Source organism: Cibotium barometz, chromosome 34, assembly GCF_041138505.1.
Source record: "Cibotium barometz isolate CiBa-2024 chromosome 34, ASM4113850v1, whole genome shotgun sequence".
In the NCBI taxonomy this organism is placed as follows: domain Eukaryota; kingdom Viridiplantae; phylum Streptophyta; class Polypodiopsida; order Cyatheales; family Cibotiaceae; genus Cibotium; species Cibotium barometz.
The window spans coordinates 13,997,893-14,025,891 of NC_141079.1; the positions used below are offsets into that span (position 1 = coordinate 13,997,893).

General features: G+C 45.1%; 1 protein-coding gene across 3 annotated transcripts in view; it reads right to left on the reverse strand.

Moving 5' to 3' along the window:
• Nucleotides 1–27,999, reverse strand: part of LOC147618727 (uncharacterized) — a 59,893-nt gene that overhangs the window by 15,657 nt on the left and 16,237 nt on the right. For all 3 annotated transcript variants that reach the window (XM_086773766.1, XM_086773765.1, XM_086773764.1), the window contains one exon: nt 2,714–2,770. In XM_086773766.1, coding sequence (XP_086629892.1) covers nt 2,714–2,770 — 57 coding nt within the window. The remainder of the gene's footprint in view (nt 1–2,713; nt 2,771–27,999) is intronic.

Here is a 27,999-nt window from a genome sequence, read left to right on the forward strand (position 1 = left end):
CCCCTCCAGGGGTTGAGACATGTTTTCCCCTACTAGTTGCTGCCTTGGGGGCCTGAGCAAGGGTGGGTGGGAAAACGGAGCTGAACTGAGAACTGGCTGCACACAGAGTACAGCGGAGAGGCGTGCAGGTGGGTGCGCATAGAGCAGGTGCACAGGTCAAGCCCGCCAGCCTTCTCACACCAAAGTCTTACCACGTGCAGTCCAGACCTGTCGCGCCAAAGAGAGAGAGAAGATCGTTTCTGTCCTGTGTGCCCAGCCGACCAGCTTTTTCAAAGAAAAACCACCCACGTATGCTGCAGCCCGACTGTGTGCCCAAGGAGAGGATCAGCCAGTAGCCTGTGTGCCTCTGGGTCTCTTGCCGCACCCTACACAAGAGCGTGAGAGAGAATTCAATGTGGAGAGAGAGAGAGAGAGAGAGAGAGAGAGAGAGAGAGAGAGAGAGTTCAATGCTTGACTGTTTGCACCTGCGTAGCCTGCCAACAGTCCTGCAGTTCTGCCCAACGCTGAGAGAGAGAGAGAGAGAGAGAGAGAGAAAGCTGTATTAACGTCTACTAGAGGCCGAACTCAACCTATGAGACAAATCAATGTACAACTGTCAATGTCTTCTGAATGTCCAGAAAAAAAAGGACAAAATGAACATGAAATAAACTATGAAAGTACTAAGCTAGTGGGGGGTGTGATGGATGAAGCACTACTGCTAGAGGCTCAGTATGCAACCTATATGCGCAGGGTATACAAGAATGCAATGCAGATCTGTCTAGCTCCAACCAGTACCATAATGGGGGTGTAATATGTGATCCATAGGCGATGGCGAGGCAAAAATACCTTGGAGCATGATCTCCGGGTGTGAGTGTAAGTGAGCCAGCCGCTCCTGGATATGGTGCTGATGTTGAGCCCGTATCTCTGTGATCTCCCTCTGATGTAGTCTGGGAGTCTGGTAGCCTAGTGCTCTCGGTCTCCGTCTGGCTCGGAGGTCCGCAACGCGCTGAAGTGTAACCCCCTCCTGTGTCAAGATAGGCACTAGGATAGATCTCTGGAAGAAATCAGTGAGCTAGAGCTGTCGCCCATCTCTCCCTGTGGTATGAGTCCGTAGCAGTGTCTCTCTCTGTGGCGTTGTGTCTCTAGCAAGAACTGGCCAAATCTGCACTGATCTGCGGACTCCATGATCTGGCGGCGTGAGGGATGTCCACTGAAGATGGTGGTGCATCTCTCTCTAATGACACTATATGCTCTATTCAACATCTTCAAAAGACCCAGTGGGTCTATGAGACCAAAAGTAATACGATAGTGTCCATGTAATCTCATCATGGTACAAAAGAAAACAAAGACTAGAGCTATGAGCTGAGAGAGAGAGAGAGAGAGAGAGAGAGAGAGAGAGAGAACATATTGTTGGGTTCCAAATACCCTCTGAAGGCCCCCCAAAAGAGGTGTATTTGATGTGTAGAGGACTGACTGACTAGCTATTGGCCGCAGCCCGCCCTAGATCTGCCCTTACAACCTTACGTTTGCTTGCTTAACCTTGAGCAAGTTGTAGAATACTCATATGATTAGCTAGGGCTGGAACACCCTATTTATAGGGCATGGGCATGAGCAATAGGCATGGCCGACTACATATAAGCACGTGGACTAGAAGAGGACAAACCCAAAATGCCATAAACCAATGTTTTCACACATGGGTCCCTTGCCTCTAGGCACCTGACTTCTAGGGCTCATGTGTGTCCTTGGGTATAACCCTAAGAGCTCCCCATAGCCTGGACCATCCCATAGCTCAAGATAGTTCACAAGCCCACCTTCGGGTGTTGCTAGTTTCCATGCCAACATGGATTCACACACCGTGCTCCTGGTATAATTGTTTCCGTGTGGCATACAGCACCATATCGTACAGAATACCGTACGATATGATACTGTACGGATTTTCTCAAAATTGTTTCAAGAAAAAAAATTCAAAAAGAAACATTTTCCCCAAAAAAAAATTGGGAGATAATGGTCATGTTTTTTCTTGTCTATGGCTATTTGAGCTTCCTCTGTACTATGATGCTTCCCTCCTTTTTAAAATACTCCATATCTCAAAATTGGAAATACCTAAGTTTATAAGTATTTTTTTAAAACACCATATTTTATCATACGATAATAATTTTTTTTATATCATATCGTATTTTCCCGTACGGTATCGTACCTGACAACTATGGCTCTTGGATAATGACTCCTATGACCTACCTAGTGTGTGTACACCCGGCTGCATGCTTGATAAGTTCCCCGGGTTACACAGACATGCAGGACATGCACTTACATCATGTGCGGGACATGCACAACTTACCACGACCATATACAGGCTACTACACCTAACCACAATGGATCCTTGGCTAGCTCGTCTCGGACAAGGGCTCACATGGGACCAAATAACCACCACAGGCCTTACACCTCTGCTGTACAAATGTCCATGCGGCATCCACGTGCAAGATGCACGTGACACATACATACATGCATGCATGTATGTGTGTGTGTGTGTGTGTGTGTGTGTGTGTGTGTGTAGGTAGGTTGTTTGGTAGGTATATGTGCCTGCACATGCATGTGCACATGTTTGTGTGTGTGCATCAGTGTAAGCAGATAGGTAGGTAGGTAGGTATGCGTGCACACTCGCGCACGCGAGCGCACACACACATACACACATATATATATATATAACACTATCAATGATTTGAAGTATACTTACACGAATCTTGAAGTCACGATCGGCAGTAACAATGAACGGACTGTCCACACAGCAATCCTGCTACCATGCAACCAAAGTACAAAAATATCACGCACAATTAAGATATTAGTACGATATTGTACATTCAAAGATGGCTTTGACCCTAGCCAAAAAACCAATGAAAACTTCAAAAATCTTTGCTTGAACATGTGTTGCATCTACGAGTGACTCCATAATTTTTTGATCAACCATTAATTATTTTAGAAAACAATCAAACCTAGTTCCAAAGGAAAATTAAGTAGGACCTAGATGTCAAGAATATGTAACAGAACTGCTCCTATTAGCAACCATAGCTACTACTAGAATGAGCAGAAACAGCCACAATAGCAGGAAACCATGTCTGTACAGTAAAAATAACAAAATAGTAGGGGGGGAAAAAAGGAAAAGAAAGAACCTCTTCGTAAGAGGGCACATGTTCAAATCAGCACACAAGTAAGCTGGCTAGTAGAGCTAGAGTGACCCTTCTTTGTGTTCCTCCACAAAAGAGTGGAAGCTCTTAGGCGGCCCAAATGGTGGCAATATGTGCTCAGGACCTGCGCCCATGGATGGGACAGCTTTGGAGCTACTTGACTTGGAGTGTCTCGATCACTATGGGCTGCGTTGGGCTTATTCCAGGTTGACATCAAAGGACACAAAAATGGATATGGAAAGGAAAAGAGAAAGGGAACTTTCAGGGGGCTCGAAACGGGACAATGCCACGTCAACAAGGAGATGCAAAATAAGGGCAAGGGGGGAGAAAAAGAGGGAGAGAAGTATGCATTTGATTAAAGGCAGGAATCTACAGGAGATAGCCACTGCTTCACTGATTCCACACACTCCAGAAAACCATATTGTATAATTGGTCTTGAGCTCTCGGAATTAATACAAGATTAGTGTAGATTACTAGTGTGCGATTGTGTTTGTGGAAGCTTTCCCTATTCATCTTTTACCGTTAATAGTCACAACACCAGTAGGGTGCCACATGGACATAAATAAGTGCACAGTTATCTCTAATTAGAAATAAGCACTGACTATTCAATGAGCCTTAGTTCAAGGACCAATCACCAACTACCATCACATTAGACCACGATTAGGTCATACAAACAGTCAGTCAGTGCATTGTCACGCAGATATAGGTGACCTACTTGGATGTGTAGTCTATGCAAGTGTCCAAGCAGCTTATTAGGCCAAGAGTCAACAGTGGAGAAGTAACAGGACCCATACTACATTTAACAGCCCAAAGAGTCGAATGCAGGTCCGGCAAGCTGTACAACAGGTCCTGCTGGTCAGGCAGCAAGAACAAGCTAGGTAGCAATGTTTGGTGGTCGTGCAGCTATCACGGAGCTAGCCAAGAAGGCCGACCACAGAAAGGGGACCCAAAGTGCCCTCAACCGTCAACGTGCACCAATGGATGGGACACACGTTGGGCACAATATGAACATGATTAGACCTTTTGAATGATATTTTCAGGTCTGAAAACGGCTGGCCGACCAGCATACAACCTATTATCAGATTCCTATAAAAAGGCAAGTCAAGGGTCATTTGGTGCAGTCAGATAACATGAGTTTGAGCCACTTGAAGTCTCTTTTGTGAGTTGTTGGATGCATCAGGTGGTGAGAGTGCAATGCATTGTTTTCCTTTGACTAGCATGGAGAAACTGAATCTACGGTGTGTGGAGAAAAATAGAGGCTGATAATGTGTACATACGTGTACATGGCGTGTGTGAAGTTTTGCTTTTGAGAGCATTGCCAGGTGTACAGAGTAAATGGTTTTGATGTGAGCATGTACAGGCCTGTCCGGACGTAGTCTGCTGGAGGTCCGATGGAGATGAAATCAGCTGCTTGATAGCTTGTAGGGTGCACGCGTCCCTAAGTATAATGGGCACCTGGAAGTATTTATGGAAGCATGGGCAAATAAGATAATTGTGGCCAACGTAGCTTGAGCATAAGTGTGAAAAAGAATATGATTGCGGCCATTTTGTAGGCCTTAAAATAAAATAAAAATAAATGACGTGGCCAGCTGGCAAAGTTGGCGTGGAGACTTATTTGGCTGCCAGCGTATCTTCCAGAAGATCCAGAAGCTGGCAAATCGTGAAGGTGGGCGCAGCTGGAGAAAAGGAGTGGAGGCGGCCGTGTTGAAAAGAAGGGCTCTGATTGAATTGCAAAGGGGGGGACTTCCGGGGTGTAGCGGCAGGAGAGAACCAAAAAAAAGGAAGACTAACACAGAGAAGTGGTGTGGCTGCTGGCGACTGAGGGAGGAGGGCTCTTGGGTGCAACAACTGGGATTGCAGAAGAAGGCGTTGCTGCGTGTGTAGGCAGAGAGGGACGCCAGAGGCTGTGTAGCCATCGTGTAAAGGTTAGGGGTCTCCCTTGTGAGGCGCAGCCACAACTGTGTGAAAGAAGAGGTGGGTTACTGGCGACTGCAGAAAAACAGCCAGGGGCGCAGCTGCGCGTTTATGACTGTGAGAGGACTCTCTGGTGCAGCTGCAAGACGAAGCCAGGGGGAAGAATTGGGGCGCAGGCATGGCTGCTGGAGGGCCGACGTGAGACTAGCTGGCGTGCGGGAGACGCCTAGGAACTGCTGGCGAGGACAAAAGGGAAGCGCGGCTGATCGCTGACTTGCTGGAGTCAAAGGCCTAGCGTGGCAGACAGAGGGCAGGTATGAGCAGAGGGGACGGCTGGTGACTAGCAACTGGTAGCCAAGGGGAGCTCTCTGAGGGCGTAGATGCGAACACACAGGTGATTATGCATTAAAGGCAGCTGCTGGGCGAGAGGAGTAGGCTCCTTGGTGAGGTCGACAATGGCAAGGTAAGCACAACAAGTTGACAAGTGGCTGGCAGTAAGGGCGTGGAGACGCAAAGAGCGTAGAAGTGCTGGCGTCAAGGTGCAAGGCGTGTAGAGGCCGCTTATGGGCAAGGTTGGCGCAGAGCTACTGGCCACCTTTGCGGTGTTGGTACAATAGTGGGTAGCAACTGATGACTTGCAGAGAGGCCGCCTGGAAGAGAAAAACAGTTGGTGGGCTGGCAGCATTGCAGAGCTTGGGTTTGAAGTGTGGCTGACAGAGGATCAGCACAGAGAGCCAGAGGGAGAGGGTGTGTGTGTGGTCTTTTGTGGATTTCTACCTCTTCTGGAGACTCAGGCCAGAGTTGTAAATTCTCTTGATTAGCTGTGGCTGGTGTTTGGTGATGCCAGAGAGTTCTTTTGTTTCTTTGTTCGTTTGGGTACAAGTTGTGACAGCCAGATCTGAAATATAAGTCTTGTTCATGCTTTTTGGTCTGGTGTTCTGGTGTGTTTATATGCGTGTGTGGAAGTGTGGCATCCTATAAGGGTGTAGACAGCTTTACCGCTTCCGTGCCATCACTTTTTGGTGCCTCCACAGAGGAGCAGATTTCCTCTGGTTTGTGAAAGAAGACAGGGGCTGTGTGAAGCAAGATTTGGAAAGATGGCTCAAGATTTTCCGGAGTATTGGGAATTGCCACAGGAGAGTGCAGTCAGGTTTCTGGAGAAGATGGAATTTACAGCCTTGATGAAAGACAGGGCAACCCCGGAGATCCTTTCTCAGATTTTAGCTTATTGCTTGCAGGATGATGCAAAAACATGGCTACAGATGTTTGTGACTACACACAGGAACATTCATCAACAGGATCCTGAGTACCGTGTAGTCAGAGCTACATTTTTGGCACAGTTTGCCCGTGTGAGGAGTCCAAATGAAGTATGGAAGGAGTTGTGTAACATTCAGCAGAAGGACGATCAGGATGTGGATCAGTATCTGATAGAGTTTGGTAGACTGTAGAGTCTATGGTGTGAGGCTTTGATTCCTGAAGTACCCCCGCAGATGATAAAGAGAGACCGGTTTGTGGCTGGTTTGGAGCCAACCCTCCGTCTGAAGGTGGAGCTGAAGAACCTGGATAGCTTTGAGGAGGCTGTCAGAGTAGCTCATGAGAAGGAGTGGAAGGTGAAGCGTCTGAGGCAGATGGGAATACAGGAAGAGCCAAAGAAGTTTGTGAAGATGCCAGAGATTGAGAGTATACATCCTGAAAGGGAAGCTACTGTTGTTCCAGAACAGGAGAACACTTTGAAGAGGGACATACATGATGCAATGGAGCTCATGAAGTCTCTAAGTTTGAATTGGATGGAAGCACGTGGAAAGGGAAGAAGCCGAGGCGCACCAAATAATAGAAGGGACAATATGTCAACAGGTGAAGGGAATATGGGAGGAACAGGGAGAGGACGGGGCTACTATTTGAGCAATGTCCAATGCTGGAACTGTGGGGAGCGGGGACATATCAGCCCTCAATGTGACAAACCGCCCAGAGCAGGTGGTGGAATATATCCTGTGATGCAGAGGACTAATGATAGATCGGGGGATCATAGTGTTGAAGTAAAAGATCCAAATCAACCCTCTACCAGTGGAGTTAAATGGGAGGATAAAGGGAAAGGACCGGCTCTCAGCTTGATAGGAGTGGAGACCATTCCAGAGATTATGCCTGTGGCCAAGAGGACGAGAAGTACAATGGCAGAACCTGAACCATCTTCTAAGAAAGGTAAACATGTCCAATTTGATATAAGCCCTCAACCAGAGAAGAAAAAGAGAAAGCCAAGAAGACATTATAAAACTTCAGATTTGCATATTGGTCAAGGTCAGGAGGAGTATACATTGATGGGAGATTTAAAGGGAAGGGTAGCCAATATAACTTTTGCCCAATTGCTTGGATTGTGTCCGAAGCTTAAGAGAGAGTGGAAGAAATTGGCAAATCCGAGGAAAGTAAATGAGCAAGAGCCCACACAAGGCGAAATGGAGCTGATGTCTGTGGAAGACCTTCCTAATATTTGTCCATCAGTTGATGCTTGGTGTGGAAGTGTGAGTGTTGGAGAAGCATATGTTGATGGCGGTGCACAAATCAGTGTGATGACTCAGTCCTGTATGGAGAGATTGGGGTTAAAGCTGAATACTAGTTCAGATTTTAGACTCCGTCTGGCAAATCATGCAAAAGTGAAGTGTCTGGGTATATGTACAGAAGTGCCAGTGACTGCTTTTGGTGTGGTTTGCAACATAAATTGCCATATTATGCCGGCTGGTTTGGGAGCTTATCCACTGATTTTGGGCAGACCTTGGCTCAGACAGGTGGGTGCCATCCAAAACTGGAAAAAGGGAACTATAACAGTACATAATAGGAGAGGAAGAGCCAGGAAGTTCAATATGAGTAGTAAGCGGGAAATGAAGAGTGAGCCTGAAGAAACAAGTGTTGATGAGTATACGGATAGTGAGACTGAAGAAGAGAGTTCTACTTCTGATGATGAGAGCCAGGTATCATTTATAATGAAGGAAGAAAATGAGCATGTGATGCAAGCTGAAGAGGAGATAAAGAAGGAAGAAGAGAGCAGACTTGAAGATATGGACAGTCTAATGCAGCCTCCATCACCCAGTGCAGAGAAAGAGAAGCTGTTACAGGGCATGCTGAATCCTAGATTGCAGCCAGTGGAGAAAGAAGAGTATATGAAGGTAATACATAAATTCCCTCATTTGTTCATTACTTCATATGAAGAGATCCGAGGATTCAAATGTGAACCAATGCCTATAGTATTGAAAGAGGATGTGAGGCCAGTGTTTCAGAAACTGAGGAGGATAAATAGAGAGCTATTGCCTGTATTAAGAGAGGAGCTGAGTAAGTTGTTAAAAGCAGGGTTGATTTATCCAGTAAATCACTCAGATTGGGCAAATCCAGTGGTCTTTACTCCAAAGCATACAGGTGGGTGGAGAGTCTGTATTGATTACAAGCCTCTGAATGCTGCAACAAAAAGCAATCACTATCCTCTGCCGTTCATTGATGATATTTTGGACAGGGTAGCTGGATACGAGAGGTATAGTGTATGCGATGGCTTCTCTGGGTATTTTCAGATCTCAATTGCTGAGGAAGACCAGGCTAAAACCACTATTATTACACCGTGGGGTTGCTTCTGTTACCGAGTAGTACCATTTGGTTTGAAAAATGCACCCTCGTGGTATCAGAGGAACACTGATAGAGTACTTGCACCTCTTACAGATCATTTTGTGAGAGCTTTTTTGGATGATATATGTGTATATAGTTCTCAAAAGGAGCATGGTAATAAACTAGAGCAAGTATTTTCTAAAATGGATAATGCAGGTGGACAGCTGAATCCAAAGAAGTGTCATTTAGGACATTCAAAGGTGAAGCTGTTGGGACATATGATATCCCAGAATGGAATTGAACCTGATCCAGAGAAGATAAAAGCTCTTGTCTTATTATCAGCCCCATCAACATCCAGGCAACTGCAGACTTTTGTCCAGAAGGTAAAATATATGGCAAGATTTGTTCCTTTAATGTCTCAATTGCTTTACCCTCTTCAGCAGGCTATGAAGAAAGAACCATTGCAATGGAATGAAGAATGCAAGGAAGTGTTTGAGAAAGTGAAAGAAGTATTGGGAAGTATTTCCAGTGTGAAAGCTCCAGATTTCTCTCAGGTCTTTTATGTGAATCCATCTTTTGGTCCGGATGTAGTTGGAGCAATCTTAATGCAGAGAGGAGATGAATCCAGATATATGAAGCCTGTGTATTTTGCAAGTAGAGTGAAGACAGAAGCAGAGAGGAAATATACTGAGGCTGAATTGGTTTTGTCAAGTCTGGTGTATGCTTGCAGGAAATTCAGGTCATATCTCCTTATGAGACCATTTGTGGTGCTGACAAACTATACTCTACTCCCTCAGCTGGTGAATGGTACTTCACTCTCGAAAGGTATGATGCGATGGTTAATGGAGCTTCAAGAGTATGATTTCTCATTTTTGATTGAAGATACTTGCAAGGCAACTCTGGCAGATCTTCTAACATACAAGGACGGTCCGATCTTGGTGAAGGAAGTGGATTCAAAGATAGAAAAAGAGGAAAAAATTATCATTCCTGGAGCTCATGTTTTATTCTTTGATGGTTCATATAAGAGGAGTATACATCAGGCCACCGGGGGGTATATAATCCAGGATTCAGAAGGCGTGCTAATTCTAAAGAATGGGATACTTCTGGAAGCTGAAAGTAACAATGAGGCTGAATACACAGCATTGTTTCAAGGGTTGCAGGCTGCTTTAAAACAGAAAATTCAGAAGTTAATCATAAAGGGAGATTCTCTATTAGTAGTAAAGCAAGTCTTGGGTAGCTGGCGAGCAAAGAATCCGAGATTAAAAGAATGTCTGGCTAATGTTAGAAGGCTGCTACATCAATTTACAGCATGGAGTATTCAACATGTGCGGCGGGAGGAAAATCATATGGCACATGAATTGGCTCAGGAGGCAATTAATCAGGATCCAGTAATTGCAAAAATCGAAGAGCCATTATACAGAGGGAGGGAATACCTGTCCAGAGTGGTGGATTACTTACTCTCAGGTCGCTTACCTGAAGAGCTCAAAAAAGGCCAAAAGTATCATTTTATCAGGAAAAGTAAGCATTATGTCATGATTGGAGATGAATTATACATGCAGGGAGCTGATCAGGTATTAAGGAGAATTCCCTGGAGGGAAGAGATTTATTATATTCTATCTTCAAATCATGAGGGAGCATGTGGGGGTCATTATGCATTCAAGATCACCTTGCAGAAGATATTACTGGAGGGTTATGTATGGCCTTCCATCCAGAAGGATATTCAGCACAGGTGCAGGTCTTGTCATGAGTGCCAGAGAATGGGGAAAAGAATCTTGAAAATGGAGCCGAGAAATATCATGCTGGTATATGACATTTTTGAAAGATGGGGAGTGGATGCAGTTGGACCATTTCCCAGGACAGCCAGAGGAAAGTGTTATGTGCTTACTGCGGTGAATTACCTATCAAAATGGGCAGAAGTGAAGGCAGTGAAGACAGTGGATAGTAAAGAGGTGGCCGATTTTGTGTATGAACATATATGCTGCAGATTTGGTATTCCTCTGGAGATATTATCAGATAATGGTCCTGAATTTCGAGGAGAGGTAGTTGACCATTTATGCAGAAGATTGAATATCAACCACAAGTACTCCACTCCTTATCACCCTCAATGCAATGGCTTGAATGAAAGATTCAATGGTGAATTTAAGCTGATGATAACCAAAATGACAGAAGGTCATATCAAGAATTGGGATATAGAGATGAATCGTGTATTATGGGCATACAGGGTTGCAGTAAAATCTGGTACACAATTCTCACCCTTTCATTTAGTTTATGGGAAAGAAGCACTCATGCCTATTGATGTGGAAATTCCAGCTTTGAAGTTTTTGGTTGAAGAAGGGCATGAGCCTATTGATTGTTACAAAGAAAGATTACTGGCCTTGCAAATAGTCCAGTTGGACAGAGAGCTAGCATTTGATCACTATGCGGCTATGCAATTGAAAAGACAAGAGAGAGAGAATGAGAAGGTGGAGCAGAAAGAAATTAAAGAGGGTGATCTGGTTCTCAGGTATAATAGCAACCTGGATAGTACTTTTCATACTGCATTCCAGACAAAGTGGGAAGGTCCGTATAAAGTTGAGAGAAAATATGAAAATGGGAGTTATCAGCTTGCTGATTTGAATGGAAAGAAACACAAAAGGAGAGTGAATGGTTTACGACTAAAGAAATATTTTGCTCGATTGATGTTAGCCGTGAAAGAAGAAGATCAGGAAGCTTGTGATGCATGTCAGGAGGTTGTGGAGAGTACAGAGGAAAATCTAAATATTTCATCCCTGTTTGTACAGCTGCTGGACATGAATGTCTCAGCAGAAGTAGGGGGTTGCTAAATATGTGTGGAGAAAAATAGAGGCTGATAATGTGTACATACGTGTACATGGCGTGTGTGAAGTTTTGCTTTTGAGAGCATTGCCAGGTGTACAGAGTAAATGGTTTTGATGTGAGCATGTACAGGCCTGTCCGGACGTAGTCTGCTGGAGGTCCGATGGAGATGAAATCAGCTGCTTGATAGCTTGTAGGGTGCACGCGTCCCCAAGTATAATGGGCACCTGGAAGTATTTATGGAAGCATGGGCAAATAAGATAATTGTGGCCAACGTAGCTTGAGCATAAGTGTGAAAAAGAATATGATTGCGGCCATTTTGTAGGCCTTAAAATAAAATAAAAATAAATGATGTGGCCAGTTGGCAAAGTTGGCGTGGAGACTTATTTGGCTGCCAGCGCATCTTCCAGAAGATCCAGAAGCTGGCGAATCGTGAAGGTGGGCGCAGCTGGAGAAAAGGAGTGGAGGTGGCCGTGTTGAAAAGAAGGGCTCTGATTGAATTGCTGAGGGGGGGACTTCCGGGGTGTAGCGGCAGGAGAGAACCAAAAAAAAGGAAGACTAACACAGAGAAGTGGTGTGGCTGCTGGCGACTGAGGGAGGAGGGCTCTTGGGTGCAACAACTGGGATTGTAGAAGAAGGCGTTGCTGCGTGTGTAGGCAGAGAGGGACGCCAGAGGCTGTGTAGCCATCGTGTAAAGGTTAGGGGTCTCCCTTGTGAGGCGCAGCCACAACTGTGTGAAAGAAGAGGTGGGTTACTGGCGACTGCAGAAAAACAGCCAGGAGCGCAGCTGCGCGTTTATGACTGTGAGAGGACTCTCTGGTGCAGCTGCAAGACGAAGCCAGGGGGAGAATTGGGGCGCAGGCATGGCTGCTGGAGGGCCGACGTGAGACTAGCTGGCGTGCGGGAGACGCCTAGGAACTGCTGGCGAGGACAAAAGGGAAGCGCGGCTGATCGCTGACTTGCTGGAGTCAAAGGCCTAGCGTGGCAGACAGAGGGCAGGTATGAGCAGAGGGGACGGTTGGTGACCAGCAACTGGTAGCCAAGGGGAGCTCTCTGAGGGCGTAGATGCGCACACACAGGTGATTATGCATTAAAGGCAGCTGCTGGGCGAGAGGAGAAGGCTCCTTGGTGAGGTCGACAATGGCAAGGTAAGCACAACAAGTTGACAAGTGGCTGGCAGTAAGGGCGTGGAGACGCAAAGAGCATAGAAGTGCTGGCGTCAAGGTGCAAGGCGTGTAGAGGCCGCTTATGGGCAAGGTTGGCGCAGAGCTACTGGCCACCTTTGCGGTGTTGGTACAATAGTGGGTAGCAACTGATGACTTGCAGAGAGGCCGCCTGGAAGCACAGAGAGCCAGAGGGAGAGGGTGTGTGTGTGGTCTTTTGTGGATTTCTACCTCTTCTGGAGACTCAGGCCAGAGTTGTAAATTCTCTTGATTAGCTGTGGCTGGTGTTTGGTGATGCCAGAGAGTTCTTTTGTTTCTTTGTTCGTTTGGGTACAAGTTGTGACAGCCAGATCTGAAATATAAGTCTTGTTCATGCTTTTTGGTCTGGTGTTCTGATGTGTTTATATGCGTGTGTGGAAGTGTGGCATCCTATAAGGGCGTAGACAGCTTTATCGCTTCCGTGCCATCAACGGTTTGGGCATCATAGACCCTGACACATAGAGCATGGCTTTACTGGCGAAATTCATGGTTCGAGGGCTCACTCCAAGAGATCACACCTGGAAGATCTTACTTCGGGATGGTGCATCAGTCACCCTCGCCTTGGTAGAGATTGGAGGCCTTCTATCAGATGGATTCATTGTTGTCACCTATTAGCCACCTCGTTCGGCCTTTCTTCATAGTTTACTGTGTGTTGGCATTCTCTCAGACGATGCCTAATTCACCCAGAGCCCACTCTTACAGGAGATTGAGCGACAACCTATCCTATGGAATCCCCACATCAAAGATGCTTTTGGACACATGATTGGTGAGCGATCTTACATCTTTGGGCTTGCTGGGATGCAGATCCTGCTTTCTCTGTGCGGACTTGGAGGTCTGCATTCAGTGACATATACGACCCTCATCTTGCCCAGGGCGTTGGAGGAGGTCTGTCACATGCACTCTACACTGTAGTGCATGGTGACAAGATGGCTCATCATCATTAGTGCAAGATTGTACAGTATTAGAACCCTTTAGGATTGATATTTGTCGTACGCCATGACCCCATTGTAATCCTCAATCCAGGATATATCAGGCATGAGCTACGTAGGTCATTCCTCAGCCATAGTGAGTCAGTCAATCAGTCAAGTCCCTTAACCCACTTGGAGAGAATCATTCATGCATGTAGAATTAGTAGAAACCTTAGGGTTTGCATTAAAAAGCATTCTGCATATTGCATATCATTCACCCATTGCACATAGACCATTGCAGAAGCCTTGAAATAGCATATGGTATTTTTAGGATATTTATTAGCATTTATCTGGCATTTTTTCATATTTTACAGCATTATTTCAACATTTAAATACCATTATTGAGTATAAACAAGTCGTGTAGCTCTAGGGAGCCAGCCGACCAACCTATGGATAGTATAAATAGCATTCATTTGCACCATTCCATCATCCATCATCAAGCGATTCGGCCATCAGCCTACTGGAGCATCAACGCTTGAGCATCTAGGAGCATACAACCAAAACGCAGCATACACAGCAGCCAGCCAGCATCAGATCTTCATCATCCTTGCGTTTTTCAGCATACCCAACAGCCAGCCAACATACAGGCTTCATCAGCCTTGCGTTTTCAGCCTTTAAGCAGTTTTCCAGCATTGCATAACATCAGCGTTTTGCTACAGCCCCTTGCATGAAGGTAACACGCATGCATACATTCATTTTCAGCATTCATACATAGCTTAGAATAGTCCCAAACAAACCATACCTCAACCTCAGATTTGCAGCCTTTCCTCATTCCATTGGGAAGAGTGCATAGGCTCGAGACCGGTCATTATTGGTGCTTCTACAGCTGTGTACAATTCAGCCCCACTCACGGGCATCAATGATTCGAAGATTATCGTAGAATAAGAATCAATCTAAGCCTTCCCTTTCCTCAATCAAGAAAGGAGTTGGTCCTCCAAGATCTTGCGTTTGGTTTATCGTCAGTCCAAAGTCATTCTCTTCAAAGTAATAAAAGCAAATACTATTTCGGTAACGGGATAGGGGACCCTTCATTGGATAATTCGGAACCCAATCTGGTGTACAGTTTCTATCTCTCTCTAAATCTCTTAAAGTTTGAAGTCATAGAAGTGGATTGCTAAACTCACGAAACTCAGGATACAGAAGGCAGTGTGAGACTTGTGTGCTAGGATCCTTACGAATACTTCCGCTGCATGTTACATTGGTGTCAGATTCAGCTTGTCCATACACACCGCATCCTAGCGTGAGGGCATCCTTGGATGATCACATTGCGTTTTGGAATGACCACCGACTTCAGCATTATGTCTACAGAGGAGAGTACACATCAGCAGGAAGATGTCTCCCCTTAAGGAGACCTTGCTCTTCCGCCTACCGCAGATACCATAGCTCTACTCAGAGCTCAGAATCAGCTTCTTATGAAGCGTCTCGACTCTCCAACTCTTGGAGGCAACAGCAGCATGAAATCCTCCTCCTCAAGCAACCCCCAACTACATCTCCCTCTTCTTTCAGATGGAACAACAAAGAAGAGAAGACGAGGTTCGACGGAGAGAAGAAAAAGCTGAAGCTGAAGCAAGAAAGCAACAAGAAAAAGTAGATAGACGGGACTATGAGGAAGCCCAACGCAGGGTCAAAGAAGACCAGCATCAGGCTGAACTCGCCGCTCGGGAGCACCAACGAGAGCTCGATCAAGAACGTATGTTGCTCGAGCACCAAAGAGAAAAGGAGGCTATACATCTGAGATATCAATACCTCTCTTCAATTTCCCCAACCATAGGTGCCACCAGTCTCACCAGCCCGCGACATCGACTACCGTCATTCGAACTCAACCAAATTTTAGTAAGTATGCTCCCCACCTTACGGATGAGGCAGTCACTTGGTGGCAACATTGGTCTAGTCTTCATACAAACCAGACCACAGGTGTCACAGCTTTTAGCTGGGATACATTTGTCCATGACCTAAAGACCAAATTTCTCCCTCCCCAGTATATGACCAGTCTGGCAGATGAGTTCTATGGACTCAGACAGAACGGGTGACCCGTGCTTCAGTTTTCCGAAAAGGTTATAACTTTAGCACAACAGTTAGGGTTATTTGAGCAGGCCAAGATGGATCAATTCATTCGTGGATTAGATCCTAATATCCAGTTCACAGTTCGTAACTTTGAACCCAGTACATATGACCGGTTTACCAAAACCCAGCAGCAGCAATCTGTTGCACAGCCAAGAAAAAGTAATGCATCTTCTAAAGATGCTAAGAAGGACGGCAATAATAGCTCTAGTTCAGGGGGTAAGAAGGATAAGGAATCCAAGCCTAAGAAAACCCTTGAGGAAAAGGCTAAAGCAAGCATCACTGGAGGCTATTTTCCTCCATAGAAGCAAAGTAAATACCAGTCAGAAAATAGATGTCTTTTTTGTCATACCATCGAGCACGATAAGAAGGATTGCCAGAAATGGCAAGCGGAGCAAGCCTCCAAAGCTCCTTCTGCCACAATTGCCACAGCATCTCCAGCCCCTCCAGCCCTGCCTACTACCATAAACACAAATCAACTTTTACCTTATATGCATCCTATGCCATCCGTGGTATTTGATGCTAAGTAGGAGGGGAAACGAGGACGGAAAAGATTGAGAATGGCCATTCCCTGTGACTATAGAGTGACATGGGACAAGAAGATGTTGCCATCCTCAACATTCCCAAGTCTAAAAATGCCCCTTCCCTGTGACTATGCTTATGGACGAGTTTTCATAGTCACCACAGACCACAAAGCACTTGAGTGGCTCCCGAAAATACCAAGTGCCCAGTGGAGTGATCAGCACACTAGACAGGGTCAACTCTTCCACCAGTTTGGAGGAATAATCAAATACATCCCTAGTAAGCATAACCCAATAACAAATGCTCTTAGTAGCAAGACCCACATCCAAACCATTCAAAAGTCTACCATTCTCAACATCTCTAGAAAAGACTTGGATAGAATAAAAGATCAGTATGTCGATTCCGCAGAGTTTGGTACTCAACCCAATTTGGCTCTGAATTTTGAGCCTAGCCATTATTCAGTTCATAGACATGCAAATAAGTCTAGACGAGATATCCACTTCAAGGAAGGGGATAGGGTCTATTTGCATATCACGAAACAGAGATTGAAACAAGTGGACAAACTTTGTCCCAAGCTTTCTTTCCGTCGTTTTGGACCTTTTCCTATAGTTAAAAAGATAAATGATGTCTCCATGAAGTTAAAGTTGCCTAATAGTTGGGCAATGCATGATGTTTTCCATGTTTCTTGGCTAAAACCATATATGTTGGACTAGAAGTGTTTGATGTTTTAGATGAACATCAGCCAAACATGGTAGACGAAGCAAAAGTCATTGAGCTTGAGCAAATCCTTCTTCATCGTTGGAAGCATGGTTCTGATCGAAGACTCCGTCAGTTCTATACGAAGTTCCACGATCGAGGTACCCACGATGCCGTTTGGCTAGACAAGGAGTTCTTTCAAGAGTACCCCCAGTTATTGGCGGACTACTTGGAAGCCATGAACCTGCCCCCAAGCTAAGCAAAAGGGAATGTCACATGCACTCTGCACTGTAGTGCATGGTGACAAGATGGCTCATCATCATCAGTGCAACATTGTACAGTACTAGAACCCTTTAGGATTGATATTTGTCGTACGCCGTAACCCCATTGTAATCCTCAACCCACGATATGTCAGGCAGGAGCTATGTAGGTCATTTCTCAACCATAGTGAGTCAGCCGGTCAATCAAGTCCTTTAACCTACTTGGAGAGAATCATTCGTGCATGTAGAGTCAGTAGAAACCTTAGGGTTTGCATTAGAAAGCATTCTGCATATTGCATATCATTCATCCATTGCACATAGACCATTGCAGAAGCCTTGAAATAGCATCTGGTATTTTTAGGATATTTATTAGCATTTATCTGACCATTTTTCATATTTTACGCATTATTTCAGCATTTAAATACCATTATTGAGCATAAACAAGTCGTGTAGCAGCTAGCTCTTGGGAGCCAACCGACCAGCCCATGTATAGTATAAATAGCATTCATTTGCACCATTCCATCATCCATCATCAAGCGATTCAGCCATCAGCCTACTGGAGCATCAACACTTGAGCATCTAGGAACATACAACCAAAACGCAGCATACACAGCAGCCAGCCAGCATCAAAGCTTCATCATCCTTGCGTTTTTCAGCATACCCAACAGCCTGCCAGCATACAGGCTTCATCATCCTTGCGTTTTTCAGCATACCCAGTGGCTGGCCAGCATACAGGCTTCATCATCCTTGCGTTTTCAGCCTTGAAGCAGTTTTCCAGCATTGCATAACATCAGCGTTTTGCTACAACCCCTTGGGTGAAAATAACACGCATGCATACATTCATTTTCAGCATTCATACATAGCTTAGAACAGTCCCAAATAGACCATACCTGAGCCTCAGATTTGCAGTCTTCCCTCATTCCATTGGGAAGAGTGCATAGGCTCGAGATCGGTCATTATTGGTGCTTCTACAGCCATGTAGTTCAGCCCGACTCTTGGTCCTCCGACATCTTGCGTTTGGTTTATCGTCAGTCCAAGTCATTCTCTTCAAAGTAATAAAAGCAAATACTATTCCGGTAATGGGATAGGGGGCCCTTCAGTGGGTAATTCGGGACCCAATCTGGTGTACAGTTTCTCTCTCTCTCTCTCTCTCTCTCTCTCTCTCTCTCTCTCTCTCTCTCTCTCTCTCTCTCTCTCTCTAAATCTTTTAAAGTTTGAAGTCATAAAAGTGGATAGCTGAACTCGCGAAACTGAGGATACAGAAGGTGGTGTGAGACTTGTGTGACAGGATCCTTAATTACGAATACTTCTGGTGCATGTTACAAGGTCTCACTTCCGTGCATGCTTGACGGACCGAGATTGATGAGGCTATTCGTTTACAATGGCTGTTCAGATTGGATCATCACTTCGAGGGGGATTCCAAGCCCTTTTGGCAGGCCCAATTCTCACTGACAGGAGTTCCTCTCATGGTTATCAAAGGAGTTGTTGGTTATGGCACTTCCTGCTTCCGGGTGGGTGACAGAGGCCAATTACACAGGATTGATCCTCCTTCAGTCCCAGAGATTGATACTCTTAGATGGCAATAGATTAGGGTGGTTGCCTCTCGCGGCAAGGGGTGGTTTATTGACCCCCTCCCTTACAACAAGGCCAAGAGCCGGTTCCCTTCTTTCAGTACACTGCCAAGATTGGGCGTCACGCATTGCTCAAACAATCTATCTACACACACCCCTTCTAGAGCCCCTCATTGGCATGCAGAGGGGATTTATCCGTCTTTCTTGGAGAGATTACTTTGGGATTCATGGAAACCACACAGGATGACTTACTTTACGTGGATGCTAGCACATGCTAGTCTACTGATTGGCAGTTGGCTAGTGCAGATGGGCATTCCTAGCATATGCTCAATTTGCTTAGATGGGATCTTGGAGATGACTCATCATTGTCTTTGGTCTTGCTAGTCCTCTCAGATGGTGTGGACATGTGTCTCTTGGCTCTCCGACGGATTTCTCTGGACCTTGGTTACATTACTTGGGGTGCATTTTCCTGGTTGCAACCAAATTTGGTATTCCAGCATCTTGGATACAAGGCTACTTCGGATGATTTAGTTTTCCACATCGAGCATGGGTTCTCTGCTCGCATGCGTTTTTCTGATATCCCTTGTCATGTTCTGCATTCTCAGGAATCATCGAATAGCTCAAAGACCTTTAGTGTCATAGGCGCTATTACTGGCTAGTGCATTTGGAGGGCCAGATGTCACCACACTCTTGGAGGAGAATCTTCTTCAACTCATCAAATTTTGGCAGATATTTGGTCCAACACCATTCACACGCTTCGTGGTGAAAATACCCTTTGTAAGAGGCTGTTCACACACAAATCTAATGTACTTTGATAAGGCTTGTATTTCAACAGTCTTGGCAATTGTATCTAAGGATGGATGCATGTGACATCCCCTTCTACTTATTGTGGAACAAGAGGGTGGAGTGTCATTGTACAAGCTCCACCTAGATCGCCCATGCCTTGTTTAGGTACATCTTCAAGTCTTTTTTATCTGGAACTGGTCTTGGCAATGGAAATGGTAGCAACTTTAGTAGCAGCTTCACAATCTTCACTAAATTTTTTGGTGATCGAGCTTCTCTAAGAAGATCGTAGGCATTGCAATGACATGGAAGAAAATACAGCAAGTGGGTCCTCTTTTGTATAACTGACACACGTCCCCAGCTAATGAAAAAGTACAATTCGACTTTTGTCTTCTCAATGTGAAACCACATCTTATGAAAGGTTCTCTTGTGTGTACTTAACTCATAAAGGTTCTTCTTCCAACACTGCATTTCTTGGATACTCCATTGGTTGTGTTGAAGGCTCTTCTTCAAACACCAAATTTGGAATTTGTGATATTATTTTAACTTTTGGGCTAATAACCACTTCATCTATCCACCCTGGTGAACCTAGGGGCTATGGTTTGATGAATCTCTATTGTTGGTGTTGCCACCAACTCTTGAGATGTTTGAATGCTGACCTATCATAATTGAAAAGTGGTAGATCCTCTTGCTTAATCATTCATCCAAACTCTTCGAAACCTTTGGTACCTTGAATTTTTGTCTACTAAGAGAACGCTCTCTTGCTGAAGTTTAACTTTTGCTGAAAAAGCACCTGAGTTCTCTCTTTCTATTTGGATTTGTAACTCAGCTTGTTCTTCTCTGTGTTGGTTGTCTCTTTTAGCTTCTTATCAAAGCCATACTTCATGTTCACATTTGAGTCAATACCCATCTTCTTCAAATTCTTACCGTCTGCTTTAATGCCCATCTTCAACTTCTTTTTTTAAATAAAATAAACAGGGCTGATTATACTACCACAAAATCTCATGCAAACATGCGCTAAAGCGCTAAAAAAAACAAGGGCGACCAACCATACTCAGGACATAAACCACTGTGGAGGAATGTACTTCCACCGTGGGGTACCGCCTTGCAAGAGGAAGGAAATCTGGTGATGATTGATATTCTAAGAAATGTTCCCTATGCAACTCACCAGGCCGAGAGGAGAGAGTTATCAAATAAAGATAAGATGCCTAAAGATAAAGATGTAGCCCAAAAGGCTTGGAAACTAAGGGATCAAATACCCTTTGGCCTAATAGCCCTTGGCCTCTCTAACAATTTTATCCATCATGTAGCGAATCTCCCGACATCCAAAGAGACCTATGAAATGCTGGATAAGCTCTTCAGAGCTCATGGCAAGAACCCTAAAGTTTCACTACAGATAGAGTTCTATCGGCTTATCCTACAACCACATGAGAGCTTCGACGCTCATATGAACAAAATGAAGTCCCTCATGAACCAGCTTGCTTCTCTCAAAGCTAAAGTGGAGGAAGATGTGGATGTAGCCATTCTAATCAAATCAATGAAATATGACCTCTACAGAAACCTCATCCCCACATTGAAAAACCTACCCAGTTTTTACCTTAAAAAGGGTCATAACCTCCTTCAAGCAAGAGGAGAAGAAGATGAAGAACAAAGCGGAAGGGGACAGCTCCTTCTTCACAAAGAAGAACTTCTTAGGTAAAAAATGTTCTATTTGTGGAAGAAATAACCATGCAGAGAAGGATTGTTACAGGAAGACCCTGTAACTATTTGGTCCTCCAAGCTCTTTTTACATGAAAGAACTCATGACCGGACACATGGACAGGATGATGGACACATGGAAACACGCTTCCTAATGCTAGCATCGGAAAAAGCACCAATCTTGGTCAAAAAGCAAGAAAAAAACAAAAGTCAAACTTTGTTGACCAAAAAGCTAAGAGCACTGTTGGAAAGAGAACATAGAACTAGATCAAAAAGCTAAAAGCAACTTTTTCAAAAAGCTACTCTAGGGCCAAAAGCAAGGCCCCAAAGATTGCAAAAGCACAATTAAGAACTTTGGCTATTATTAAAATAATTTTTAAAAGAAAAGCAAAAGCAAAGTGTGGCAAAAGCATGGTCCCCCATCAAGTATATAAGGAGCTTCTATCCTATAGGGGAGGCATAGAAAAGTACTCGTGGAGATTCTTAAAAGAGATCTTGTGAGAATTCATCAACTTCCCCCTCTCCACACATCACCCATCTCCTCCACCTCAGCTGACGGCAGCCACCCCAGCAGCACCAATCTCTGCCTCCTGCCGCCGCTTCTGCACCTTCAGTAAAGCTGCGCCGCTTCTACTCTTTTGCACTGCCTCCGTTTTGTTGTGCCACCATCTGCACTGCAACGATCATCTGTGCCACCTCACCTATCTTTGCCCTGTGCACAGCCTGCAGCGCCCGTATCAGCCCTGTGCATCACTTGTGTGCCTATGCCATCAGACACTGCCTGCTGCCCAGTCAGCAAACAGCCGCCTACGCTGCTTCTGCATGCAGTACTGCCAGCGCTCTACCCACCGCTTTGCCGCCATTGTTTGAGCATCGCCTCCATCCTGAGCGCCGTTGGTACTACCTCTACCCAGTAAACAGCCTTTGTATACTGTTTACTGCCTCCTGAAGACACTGGTGTCAACGCCAGCCACCAGTGCCAACACCATTTAAGAGTACCACCGTCGCCAGTTTCTTTAAAACCCTAAGAAGAAGGGGATTACTTTGTGGAGACACTTATTTATCATATTGGTGTGAAGCCTCTTGGAATTGCCTTTGTCTGAACTAAAGTATAGAGAGCTTTGTGGATACTTGGGAACATCAGTTTGATTCAAACATTGGATTTTGGTACTAGCCCCCGGTGTAAATCTCTTGTGGGTCATCCTCGTGGTGAGCTCGGCATCAGTTATCTTGTGCCTCAACATCGACTTCGGCCCGATCTCGACATCGACACTTTTGTTTGATATTGTATTCATTTGTTATATCGGTCCTGGCTTGGAAAAGCCCGTGGATTGTTCCTGAAATAAATTCCTGAAGAGGAGGCGGGCCCTGTTCCCCGCTCAACGTGGTGTACTGTGTAAAACCCCTATTCCCATCTCTCTCTTCCCCCTTCTCTCTCTCTCTCTATATATTTATCTCTCATACACGTGGTTACATCTGTCACTGCATGCTCCGTTGGGCTTACAGAACCCTTACAAACATTGTGGGAAAAACAACAACAATGAGAAGAACTGCTTTCACACAAAAGCTAAGGCAAATATCACACAAGAAGAAGAAGAAACTACAAAGAAGCTGCAAACTTTCTAAAGTATGAAGACTCTTGGTCCTTTTAAAGGTCCACAACAAAATGGCTATAATATTAGCAACCATATCCCAAGGATTGAACCAGACACAACTTCCAAAGAAACTCTATCATAAGCATAGATTTATCCAGATGAAGTGTGCACTAGGATAACGCTTGAGGGGGGTGTTGAAATACGAGCCTTATGAAAGTACAATAGATTTGTGTGTGAACACCCTCTTACAAAGGGCTCTTGTATTTGTATGTGTGAACACACTCTTAAGAACTCAAGCATAATATCTAGATATTATATGATACCTATGTAGTAGTGATGTCACATCCGACGCTTCTAAAGCTATAAAAGCGATGTACTTGCTTGAAGTAATACACACAACAATCACATCATTGACTCGTGCAAGTCTCTCTCTCTCTAGAGTGATTCTAACTCTCTCTCTTTTTAAGCTTTCATTGTCTATGCTTTAGCTTCAGCCATGTTTCCTTACTAGCCCCCATAGCCTAGCAGCTCAAGCTCCATGCTCACCAACAAGGACAAGTACAAACATTTGCAAGGTAGCATAGCAGAGTGAAGAGAAGTTTGGGTTTGGCAGACCTTTGTGAGCCAAGTAGGTTAGGGTTTGCACAAACTTGCTAGATGTAGGTGCATGGGTCACAACTGCCCAAAGGCATGTGGCCTACAAGAACAATCAAGCCAGGAAACAAAAAGCAACAAAGACCACTGTTGGACATAGTTGGAAACACGGGACACTAGCATTACGGCAAAATCAGTAGCAAATCAGCATGGAGCAGAAATGGGCAGGTCTGGAGCAGTTTTAAACAAATTTTGCGCAGTCAAAGCATATGCAAACTAGTGTAGGGTTAAGCAACTTTTTAGCCTAGTGCGAACACTTTAAATGACTTCTAACAGACTTTTTAAGGGCTATGTTGTTGGTTCCCTGGTGGGGGGCCATGCAGAGTAGGTGGTGTTGGAGCATTACCTCATCTCGATCGCCAATTTGGGGCATTGCCCCCACCTTGGTTGTTTTGGTGATTCGAGTTATTGGTGTTCGGTTGTTACCTATGTTTTCCCTGGCTTTGATGCCACACTCATCATCAAGATGTCCAAACATCTTGCAATGAGTGCAGTATCTATTCTTTTTGGGAATATTCTGCCAATAGGGAGTGGGTGTCGAGGCAGGGTTTTTGGGATCATTGTTGTTGCCTTGGGGTTTGCCTTGATTACCTGGGTTGCTGTTCCCCTTTCCTTGCTGCCCTTTGTGGGTAGAGATGGTATTGGAAACAAGGGCCCCCTCTTGGGTAGAGGAGGAAGAAGATGGCTTCTTGGGGTGAAATTGGTCATGCGACCGAGCAAAGTGCAGGAGTTGGCACTCACACTCATATAGGTTAGGCATAAGTTCTAAACTAATGGTCTGTGTGACAAAAGTAAAGAAACTAGGGGGCAACTTGTTCAGTAATGTGATGACCTGGTCTTCCTAAGACTTGGCGGAGCCAGTGGTGGCGTGTTCCGCGTTAAGTCGCCGGTATTCAGCAACCTTGACTTTCACATCATCCCCCTCTTTAATAGAGAATTTTTGGATTTGATGCTCGAGATCAACGTGACGCATGCAATCATATGATGCATCTCTCTCTGCAAGGTGTGCCCATCTGTCAGAGACATAGGAAAATTGCTGGAGTTGTGAATTAAACTCCGGCGCAGCAGGCCTTGCATGAGCTCCACTATGGCAGTGGCATTCCTAGCTTCCCAATAGCGGATGACTTCAAGAGGTGCTAAAGAGGGGTGGGGTTTCGGTTCAAGTTCCTTCACCAAGTTCCAAGAACCTTGGGAAGTGAAAAGTTGTTCCATAAGGTTAGCCCAGGTGGTGTAATTAGACCCATTGAAACGAGTCTTTTCTGTGAAAGCATTTCTGGACTTAGAGAGATGAAGGGAAGAAGGTGGTGGGGTCTAGGATGGCTCATACCCATATCCGGAGTGTAGAGGATTAGGTGGAACTCCAAAATAACCACTATTACCCAGCACACGTTCAGGACATGACGAGGGTACTCCATAAGATGGGATATAAGGCTAGGCACTCGGCGCAGGTGGAATACCTGGCTGAGGCACAAATCCTTGAGGAGGCACATAAGCTGGTACTAGTGTAGTGCCGATGATGGGTTGGTAAACTACCTAATACCCCAAAATGCTGGGTGGTGACACAGTGCCGGTGGGCATAGTGCCTAGAGATCCCTGTGTTGGGTAAAACCCATACGTAGGTCCGTCTTTTGCTTTTATGAGAGGGCACTTTATATGGATATCATGCAATTGTCTTCAGCTGCAATGCAAGTGGAGGAGAATGTGGCACACCTCACCTATGGTGCCATGTGGCAGACAGTCAGCCAAGAGTAGAGTCAGATTGTGCGCAAGATAGGGAGACATTCACTTGACAGCCAGTGGGCCAATGCCAACCAGTTGTGGGTTGTCCTTTGACCTGGAGACGACAACATATATGCAGGCCAATGAACACTAGTAATGCATATATATACACATTGAAAAATCGTCATCTTCATCTGCACCTCTCCAGCAACTGGGACCTACATAGCATGTCTCTAGCATAAGCCTAGCCAAGGAGGTTGTACAACAGAGCGTGATTGTGTACTCACATCTTCATTCACAATCATCACTTGTACTTGAAGTAATGTTGCAACACTTATTTCTTGTACAGAATACAGACTGTATTTTTAGGACTCCTACATATATTTATTCCTCTACTATTTCTCTCTAAACCCTAACACACAGACATGAGGGTTTTACAAGAAATCATAAAAACTCCAGGCTATGGGAAAAACTCCACCAATGGATCAGCAACCCACACCACACATCTTGTTCAAAAAAGAATCAGATGGACTAGCCATACACCTGAGAGCATATGCATCAAACATGTACCTGTCACTAGGCATCCTAGATAGCAGTATGCTCAAACAAGCATCTCCCTCCTTGGGGGTCCCAATGCTTGGTCCTCCCTATGGACACCTTGGACACCTTCCTATGGACCATACATCCTATGATACACACATCTTGTTCAAAAAAGAATCACAGGGACAAGCCAGACACCGGAGAACATCTCCATCAAACATGTACATGTCACTACGCACCTTGGGCGCACCAATATGCTCATACCAGCATCTCCCTGCCCATTGGGCCCCAATGCTTGGTCGCAACAAAATAAGCTTCAAATTGATGCAACCAAGAATAAAGCGTCGTGGGGCCGAGTTTACCATTATACTTACTGAAGTTCATCCTCTCGGGAGGATGACTCGAGGAAGAAGCTAGTGTCGCTCTTGCATCTAAAGCCGCAAGAAATCTTTCATGCTCTATGATAGAATGTGCAGCGGAAGAAGGAAAAGTGGAAACACAAGAGAGAGAGAGAGAGAGAGAGAAAGATGGAGAGGAAACACAGGTGAGAACCTGCTCTCAATATCATCACCAAAGGAATACATGTCCCAAGCAAGAGGGGAGAACCTCGGAAGTGAGGGACTGCAGCTAGACAAGCTAGGCAAGCAATGAAATATGAGGGAGGCATGCCGGCTATATATACACCTACATGAAGGCAGCCGACTGGAGCTAAAAGTACCTCCACGACGACTGGGAAAAATACCCAGGACCATAAATGGGGAATATGCTCCAACTCTGTACAAAGAGTAGCCAAATGCTGTACAAAAGCATCCTCTGAAAAGGTCGGCATCGCAACTGTAGAAAAGATGGAGTCCATCTGCTCAAACTCCATAACATGAGTTGCCCAATGCTGGACATAAGTACACACCATTGAGGTGGGCATCGGAAGATGAAAGGACTCCACATCCCCCTCTGAAAAAAATAAAATTAAAAAATATCATCGGACTGATATAAGCCCAACCTGATTCTAATCCAAATCCAAAAAAACTCTAGAAGTACCACTGTGCCCCAGGCACGGTTAGCAACCACAGATCCACAGCATCCCACCGGGTCCAAAAAACCATCCTTCAAAACAACAAGCCAATAGAACTGGCAGGGGGAGGGGCATCCTCAGAAGCATCACAAAGAGATGAAGAGATAGACTCCTCACAGTGAGGAAGGAAAGCAGGAATATAAACTGCAGTGGTATTAGGTAACAAAGTCCTCAAAAGCATCACAGATAGCAGAAGACTGTTCCAGAAGTAGAACCAGATCCCAAGAATCAGCAACAACAGATAAAAGATCCATGTGAAAGGATGACACCACAAAAGGGCAAAACACCCTCCTTGTTCTGCAAATACTGCAAAGAACACAAGCACGGACAAAATAAACTCTGCTCAAGATCTCTGAAAAGATCACTGCTCTCCTCCAAATAACTGTAAATTCCTATCAAAGAAAAAAGTCTCCACAGATACAACACAGCTCCCGAAACTGATCCTCAAGTGAAGTGGCTGGAGAAAGGCCCCCTCTGAGTGTAGAAAACTCCTGAGGGAAGCCAAACGCAGCCAAAACACTGCTATCCACCAAAAATAGCACTCCACCGCCAACAGAAGGCAAGGAACATGTAGAAACCGGGAAACCATGTAGGCCAAGAACAAAACACAGGTGTAGATGCTCCAAAATCAGCAAAACGCTGACTGAAATCTGAAATTCAGAATCCTCCTCAAGTACTAAACTGCCTCTAAAGCCACAATCCAATCAAGAAACCCCCTCTGAAGTGATCTGTGTCCGCTGGAGAAGAAAACGCAGCCAAACAAGGGGTACAAACCTGAAAATTCAGGTCAACCAGTGTCCACACCTCCTATGAGGAAAAACGCTGAAGAGAAGGTACCTTCGGGTCCAACAGAAGAAGCCCAAATGAAGGTAGAGCTACCAGCAAAATTGGTTCAGAAAAACGCAGCAACCATGGCTGCAAATCTGAAAACGCAGAGGTATAAGGGGCTGAATCAAGAACTGCTGCAGAGAACAATCAAGGGGTGGGAGGGATGGCACAAGATAACCAGAAAGCATAGGCAAAAGGGAGCCCAGGGAGCTCCAAGATCAGGGCTGGGAAAGCAAGCCCAAATAGGCCAAAAAACGCAGCCTGTTTGGGACAGCTATGTTGCTGTCCGGTCCTGAAAAAAAACGCCTGAGAACCCTTGGAAGGTGCCACCAAGAAGGATAGGTATGCTGTCCAAA